This window comes from Bufo gargarizans, unplaced genomic scaffold, assembly GCF_014858855.1.
Source record: "Bufo gargarizans isolate SCDJY-AF-19 unplaced genomic scaffold, ASM1485885v1 original_scaffold_1095_pilon, whole genome shotgun sequence".
Lineage (NCBI taxonomy): Eukaryota > Metazoa > Chordata > Amphibia > Anura > Bufonidae > Bufo > Bufo gargarizans.
Genome location: NW_025334236.1, coordinates 4693 through 13368, shown reverse-complemented (window position 1 = coordinate 13368; position 8676 = coordinate 4693). Strand labels below are relative to the sequence as shown.

The window sequence follows — 8676 nt, the reverse complement described above, 5'->3', positions numbered from 1 at the left end:
ATGTTGTACAGGACATGATATTTCTGTGGTGGTGCTTTGCCTGGTGAGGTGACAGTGTCTTAAGCGACACCAATAGTATTTCTTTGGTAAAATGATGAAAATACTGAGCTAACTCACACTGGTCCATGCCTCCGCTGTTTATTTCCTTAATGTTGCCGGGCCTTGGACCTATGTGACTGATCTGGTGACTCTGGGCTGTTTTCCAGAACCATGTCCTATACTGTGCAATGTGATGGCCATATTCCCATGTTAGGCATTTTAAATGTCGCCTTTTTTGTTTTTCCTTTTTTTTGATACTTTGCACTGTATTATTGGAGATGGATATGTCATTTTTATTGTACCAATTTTTGTTTCCACAGTTAAAAAAACCAAATGGAACAGTTGTAGGGATCAGTTCCGTCGGGAAGTCACTGAGATGGTGCGGAGTGGTGAGGGGGCTCCTAAGAAAAGACCCTACATATACACGGAGCAATTGCGCTTTCTTCGTCCCGTGATGGATCTTAGGCTGTAAGTGAATTATCCTAATATTTTTCAGACACCAAATGTATATAAATATAACATTTGACACTATGACAATATTGCTGACCTTTCCTTCCTGTTTGGCATGCAAGATATGACGTGCTTTGGTTATCTACAGGATTGTCCGTGTTCAAAAATGTGATTTGCAACATACCTTTATATACACATGGGAGTAATTTCAGCAGCTGGCTAGCTCCAGAATATGTTGGCATGTGTTCATGCTTCAAAGGCCTATGGGTGAATTTTTTTAGACTATACACATCCACAGAACGACAATTGATTTCCTGATATCATGTGGTTCCCATGGTTTCAATATAAATTTTTTACAAATTTCCAGCCCTTGTGTGATGTGTGTAGTCTCCCCTTTATTTTGGGCAGACAGCACTATGTTTTGCATTTTTGGATATTTTCAAGATTCTTTATTTGGCTTTTAATGCTTCTTTTGAAATCTGTTCCCAAACAGTACTGTTGACAGTCTGGAGGACCCAGAACCACAGCCATCACCACAGTCAGATCCGGGAGGCGCAGAGACCCCTCCCGTCTTTTCGCCAGAAATGAGTCCCACAAATCTGGCAGAAGAAGAGTCCGAAGGTGTTCAAAGGGGACTTGCTGGGCCTGGTGAAGTGAACCCTGATGATAGCCAAAGGCCACAGAGTCGGCGAAGGAGGTCTGCCCCTCAGGCTTCTTCTGGGATAACAACTAAAGAGGTGATTGACTCCCAAGTCATTCAGTACCTAGCCCAGAAGAGGGCTGAAGGGTGTGAGGAGGTCTTAATGAGGGGGCTGGCACCTTTACTACAAGTGCCACAGGAGAAGCAAGCAGCATGTATTGCTTCCATCACGTTAGTCCTGGAAATGTATAGGCACCCATATCAGGGGGACATACATTCCCTAATTGATCGGGTGAGACGGCAAGTGGTCTTGGGCCCTCATCACCAACAACAAGGCAGCTTACCACCTAGGGCAGCAACCCATCACGCGCCCTATTATAGCCAGCAAAATCTCCCTTTATCCCAAGATTCGAATCCTCCTTTTGGCCAGCCAAATTACCCTCCAACATATCCCACAGGGGCACAGGATCCTGCCCAGGTTCGGCCAGGACCCTCATATGCTGCTGGATCTTTCACAAGGGATCTGATGGACTTATAATATAATATTGTTGTTTAATAGGTTTTACAAAAATATTTTATTTTAAAAATGTTGACATTACTTGTCTGTTTTCTAAAATTGGTCTGGCTAGTTTTCCAGTAAAAATTGTGCTGGTAAAAATGATGTCTTATGTTTTTCCATTACCAATTTTACATTTCAAAACATGTATTATTAAAACAAACACACACACACATTTTACTTTTTTTATTATTTATAATTTACAGTAGACAGATGTCAGAGAGGTATTAGAAGGTTTATGGGACCGTGCAGCAAATAGCTGTTTTTTTGTTACAGTGTAATCTAAAAACTTTGGGATACCAAAAAGTTTTTAGGCCAAATTTTTGGAGTATGGTCCTTAAACCTCAGCCCACAAGCCCACGTCAAGGGTCCTCATTCTCTTGTGAGTCATTACACTCAACTATAACATAACATGTATATATTCTATCTGCAATTAAAATAATAAAACTAACAAGCCCAAAAGAAATTAAAACCTGCCACGAATAGCGTCCATCTGCCATGGCATGGACCCCACTGGGCTGGAAAAGAAGTCTGCATAGAGTTCCCGAACGGCAAGACCTGCAGTCCCAGGTCGTCTATGCAGGGTCAGATCCAAATCCAAACCTGATGACGTAGAAAATTCTTCCATGTCAACAGAAGAGGAAGCCTCATGAATCCTGATGAAGTTGTGTAGAACACCACAAGCTTGAGTCACCAGGGTAGCATTCTCCGGATCCATCTGTATGGATGACATAAACACCCTCCACTTGCTAGAGAGTATTCCAAAGGCGCACTCAACATACCGACGGGCACGAGTCAACCGGTAGTTGAAAATGCGCCTCCTGTCATCCAAACCGCGTCTGGGGAAGGGCCGCATAACATGGGGTGTCAATGCAAACCCTTCATCAGCAACGATGACAAATGGAGCCGGCGGACCTGCATATCCGGGCAGTCTTCTGGGCTCGGGCAGGGCAAGCTGGTTGGCACGAAGCCATTCACCCATTCTAGAAGCACTAAAGATGCGAGCATCCGCAGTGCTTCCATAGGACCCGATATCAACCATTATAAACCGGTAGTTACTGTCAGCAACAGCCATCAGCAGCACTACCGAAAAATAATGTTTATAATTGAAGAATCGGGTCCCTGAGTTGACCGGCTTCTTCACACGGATGTGCTTGCCATCCATTGCCCCGATGCAGTTTGGAAACTGCGCGGAAATTTGGAAGCCCTCAGCGATCCGAACCCAATCGTCCGCCTTGGGCTGTGGCATCACCGTCTCTCGGAGTTGCTGCCAGATGACATGGCAAGTGTGACGCACAATCCGAGATATCGTTGAGGTTCCTAAAAGAAACTCAAAATGCAGTGATGCAAATGAGTTCCCAGTTGCCAGGTATCTGTGGGGAAAAAAAAAAATATCTCTAGAACTCTTTTAAAAAGTAAATGCATTATGAACATAATACCTAGTTTTGGTGATTGCAAACACATGTTAAAAACATTAATAACCATTAATAATAAACAATAATTCAAACATTAAACTACGAACATAACTTCAGACCACCCCACATACACATACCATTCCATGCTGAAAGTCAGAGCAACACAGTTAGGGAACTACTCGATTAATGCACGATTATGGCAAACACAAAAGTACATTTCAGTTAGAGTGTTATTTGAAAAAAGATTATAATAAAATAACAAAAAAGGAAAGTTCATCAGACATTTGCACGTCTAACAACACCCATGTTAATCATGACAGAAGCACTATCCAATAAAGTTTCACAAATAACACATTGCTTACCTCAGCGTGACGATTAGCCTTTCCTCTGGAGAAATGCAGCGCCTCATGGTCGTGTCCTGAAAGGTGAGGACACCACGGAGAGACGACAGCAGGATATCAAACGTTGACACGGACATCCGACAGTAGGCAAAGAACTTTTCAGGATGCAAACGAAGATCATTGTACAGGGTATGAAAGTGTCCTTTCGTGAACCGTTGAGAAACAATGGGATGGACCCAAAATCATCTTCTCCTCGGACAACGGAATGGACTGATGTCCCCATCGCCGAGCAATAAGCCAGTGCAGTAGACCCTCATCAGAGTCTTCTTCCATGTTGAAAGCACACAATTTGCTGGTAGCAAAGCCGATCAAACCAACCACAACCAATATACTGGAAAGACTGGAGAAAATGGCCACCAAACACTCAGATTACCAGCATATATACCTGTATCCTGGGAGGAGATTGCAAAAATGACACAATTTCCTGCTTCTGTGTCTTTTGCGGTCCGCAAAACAACGGAAGACATAAAGACACCCAACGGACACAATTTGCGGCAAGATGGAACGGATGCGGAAGCACAACGGAAACCAACTAGGAAACAACGGATCCGCAATTTGCGGACCGCAAAAAACAAACGGTTGTGTGCATGTAGCCTAACTCTATAGGCCCCCTGCAGAGCATTACTTCGCCATACACCCACCAAACGAAAACCTCCCCTGCTTCTGCCCTTGTCCTCACCAGATCAGACCTGTTCTGTGAAAATCTGCTGCCCATAAAAATCTGCTGCCCTCGTCACTTCCGGTAGTGACGTAGCAGCCTAGGAAGGCTCAGAAGGAGGTGTGTCGCTGGTCTCGCCACCTCAGTGGCTGAAAAGAAGGTGTGTTTGGCCTGCGCAGAACCAACTAGGGCAGCAAAATTTCACGGCCAGTGCATGTGAACGCACCGAGGTAGGTTAGATTTATGGCCCACCGCGCATGCGCCGGGAGCCTCAGCAGCGTTACAGGGAAGGCAAAAATTATGGGCCAGTGCGCACAGGGAGATCTCTCATACCGAAAATGTTGTATAAAATCTCCCTAACTCTCACTGCGCACGCGCGGGGTCTGATCATCTGGAGTATCCGGACTGTTCTACCAGGTCAGTCTCTCCCTGCTCCCAACACTCTCAGACATGTGGGGTCTGCCTGCACACAGTATATGGGGGGGCTGGCTGTTCATTTTATATGGGGGGCTGGCTGTTCATTTTATATGGGGGGCTGGCTGTTCATTTTATATGGGGGGCTGGCTGTTCATTTTATATGGGGGGCTGGCTGTTCATTTTATATGGGGGCTATCTGCAGTATATGGGGGGTCTGTTCATTATATGGGGGCTATCTGTGCAGTATATGGGGGTCTGTTCATTATATGGGGGCTATCTGCGCAGTATATGGGGGGGTCTGTGGGGTATATTGGGGGGCTGTTTGCGCAATATATTGGGGGTGTCTGCATAGTATATGGGGTACTGTTTGCACAGTATATTTTGGGGGGTCTACGCTGTATATTGGGGGCGTCTGCATAGTATATGGGGTACTGTCTGCAGTATATGGGGGTCTGTCTGCACAGTATATATTGGAGGGTCTACGCAGTATTTTGGGGGGTGTCTGCATAGTATATGGGGTACAGTCTGAGCAGTATATGGGGTACAGTCTGAGCAGTATATGGGGTACAGTCTGAGCAGTATATGGGGTACAGTCTGAGCAGTATATGGGGTACAGTCTGAGCAGTATATGGGGTACAGTCTGAGCAGTATATGGGGTACAGTCTGAGCAGTATATGGGGTACAGTCTGAGCAGTATATGGGGTACAGTCTGCGCAGTATATGGGGTACAGTCTGCGCAGTATATGGGGTACAGTCTGAGCAGTATATGGGGTACAGTCTGAGCAGTATATGGGGTACAGTCTGCGCAGTATATGGGGTACAGTATGCACAGTATATTTGGGGGGCTGTCAACGCAGTATATTGGGGGTGTCTGCATAGTATATGGGGTACTGTCTGAGCATTATATGGGGGTCTGTCTGCACAGTATATTGGGGGGCTGTCTACGAAGTATTTTGGGGGGTGTCTGAATAGTATATGGGGTACTGTCTGAGCAGTATATGGGGGTCTGTCTGCACAGTATATTTTGTGGGGGTCTACGCAGTTTATTGGGGGGTGTCTGCTATATATTGGGGTGGTCTTTGCAGTAGATTGGGGGGTCTGTGAAGTATATTGGGTTCGTGTGTGCGTTAGATGTTTGGGGGCAGTGTATTAGATGGCGGGACTGTGCGTTACATGTGGGGGGCAGTGTATTATATTTGGGGGAGCTGTGCAGTACGTGTGGCCTGTGTGTAAGATGTGTACAACCCTAGTTTTCCCCCAGATCTCCTCTGCCATGGCAGGCTTTTTGCCATGAAACTGCAGCCATCTCGTCACTCGGAGAAGGATGAGAAGCTGCCCCCCGGCCAGAGGGACACATCTGCCACCAAATCCGTCGCTCACTGGATTCAGTAATCTGTCTGTGTGTCTGTCTGCTGTATATATGTGGGCCGTCAGTCTGCTGCACTGCGTCTGTTCTGCCATTTACTCTGACCAGCATGTTCTCCTATGGAACACGAGGTACCTGAAGTGGAATGAAGAAGCCCATGTGTGAGGCCCGCGCCCTGGCGGGAGCAGTGAAGGGGCATCTGACAATTACAGGAGCATGAGGCCGACTCACAAACAGCTCACCAGTTACCTCCTGCATGTAGCCATGCTTGCAATGGGAGGAGGGAGGAGTCTGTGAGTCCCACTCAAGACTGACTGATATGGCCCAGGCCTCACAGGTGCACCTAAATGTGGCCTGTAGATGGAAAACAGGCACATTTGAATTGGAGTTTATACACCTCCAGGAATCTTATACACCTCCAGGGCTACTTGAGAAACCTTGACGTGGTGCCCGGGCTTAGACATGTTCTACACAGTAGGACATGTTGACTAATCTCTCAATTTTAAAATCAGTTTGAGGATTTAGTGAGACCACAGAGTGCACCTGTATTTGTTGTTGTTTTGTTATATTGTTATATTGATTATTACATCCGCACTTGTTACCTTGTGTGAGATGTCTATTGTGGTACTTGTGGTTCGCCGCGGGCATCCTCCACCGTATGCATATTGCTGGGGATCGCCATTAGCAACGGGCCACAAGTGCAGGATTTGCTCCCCTATATATATGCACGACTGCATGTGGGTTTGAGCACCTCCTGCTAATGCCACCCTGTCTTTTTTGGAAGGAAATTTTTACTTGACTTAAAATGTCCTTTAGGCCTCATGCACACGACCGTTGTTTCGTTCCGTGTCCATTGTTCAGTTTTTCGTGATTTTCTGCGGACCCATTGACTTTCAATGGGTCTGTTGAAAACTCGGCTAATGCACCGTTTGTCATCCGCATCTGTGATCCGTGGTTTCAGTCCTCCGTTTTCCACTGACAAGAATAGGACAGGTTATATTTTTTTGACGGACTGGAATCACAGACGCGTAGAAAAAAAACGGAGGACTATGAGTTTTTTTTTCCACAGCTGCATAGAAATGAATGGAACCTCCACTAAACTGAAAAATTACGGAACGGTTGCGGATGCACACAACGGGATAGAAGAGGCATATAACGCCTCATGCCTTATATGCATCTTCTTTCTCAAGGTCCACTTCATCTCCTGGAGCGTTAATCTGCCAGTAGCCAACGGAAGCGCTCTACTCAAGTGCATGTCAAGAGTAAAAAAAATACCTAAGATAAAGTTGTTTCTGTTTGGTCTTAATTTTTGGGCGTTGTAAGATTGTAGATTGTAATATATGCTTTCTGGTTACATTTTGGTGAGTTTTAACTTCATTTTTGATTTTTACAGATCCAGAGGGAAGGAGCCACCCGCCTTGAGGAGTCCCTGCATAATAGACTATTGGATACAGAAGGGCTCATCACAGAATCATCCAAGCCCTAGTCAGGAGTATGAGAGGCCTCTAAGAGTAAAGAGTGGCTGACAATGTCTGATAATAGGCCACATGTGCAATTATTATATATTTCATTCATGTACAACATACTTTTTCAGTTTTTTCTTACATGAGAAACTAACAAATATTGTTAGATTTTTTTTTTACTGCTGCTTTAAAAAAAAATACAAAAACTCTAAAAATTTTGAAATGTCTATTAAAATATGTATCTGTAATTAACGTTAACCTGCTAATTATTGTGTGACCATGGAGAGCAACCCCAAACTGGGACTCTATCAAACAATCCAGGACTGTTAGGAAATATGGCTTTGTATCAAACTGTGATAATTTATGGTGCGCATAGCTCCTCTTGTCACTGCGCCTATGCACACGTTTTTCTTATAACTGATGACTTTCAGAAGATAGCAATAAGCAGAGTAACAAGTTGCTTTTTAACCACCTCCCGACCGCCTAACGCGCCGATGCGTCCGGGAGGTGGTCGATTTACTCCTCCTGGACGCATCGGCGCGTCATCTCGCGAGACGCGAGATTTCGTCACAGCCGGCCCGCGCATGCGCATCGCGGGCCGGCATTTCGTCGAGAAGTATTTCGTCAGCAACCTGCCGGCCAATGATCACGGCTGGCAGGTTGCAGATTTTTAAAAAAAACAATCAGAGGCCATATATCAGATCATATTAGTAAATATGATCTGTTATATGGCTTCCCTGCTCCTCTGCTGGTTCTTTTCGTCGGTTGGATCCAGCAGAGGAGCAGGCATCACAGCGAGTACACCAAACACCTCATACTAGCCCCAGATCACCCCCCTGAACCCCTATTAACCCTTTGATCACCCCTTTGATCGCCCCTGTCAATCACTAGTGAAAGGAAAAAAGTGATCAGTGCAAACTGTCACTGGTATTGACCGTTTTTAGGTATAGTTTAGGCCCCAGTTAGCGCCCAGCCCACCGCAGTCACTGATTGGCTGATTAGCGTATCGCTAATCAGCATTTGTACTTTTATAGTATCTGGAAGTGATCAAAACTGATCACGGTCAGATCTATAATTGTATTAGTGTCACCTTAGTTCGCCCTCCACCCAAAACGCAGTGTTTGCCCGATCAGGCCTGATCGGTCGCCCACACGTGCGTTTACCCACACCCGCCCCACCGCAGTGACAAAAAATATTTTTTTTTGATCACTGCACATTCACTTTACACGCGCTGCGGCGATAAAAAAAAATCAGTTTTGATATTTTTTATC

General features: G+C 45.4%; 1 protein-coding gene across 1 annotated transcript; it reads left to right on the top strand.

The window, feature by feature from the left end:
- The first annotated feature begins 203 nt into the window (after positions 1 to 203).
- Positions 204 to 2625, top strand: LOC122922971. The gene is made up of 2 exons (XM_044273755.1): positions 204 to 507; positions 983 to 2625. Exons 1-2 carry the CDS (start codon positions 263 to 265, stop codon positions 1665 to 1667), a joined length of 930 nt encoding a protein of 309 aa, XP_044129690.1. The 5' UTR covers positions 204 to 262; the 3' UTR covers positions 1668 to 2625.
- The last annotated feature ends 6051 nt before the right edge of the window (positions 2626 to 8676 follow it).

Bases quoted from the DNA above. Each gene is read 5' to 3' on its own strand.
- LOC122922971 (XM_044273755.1), top strand. From the start codon at position 263: ATGTCGCCTTTTTTGTTTTTCCTTTTTTTTGATACTTTGCACTGTATT. The intron at 508-982 runs GTAAGTGAATTA...GTTCCCAAACAG, and splicing joins CCCGTGATGGATCTTAGGCT to TACTGTTGACAGTCTGGAGG.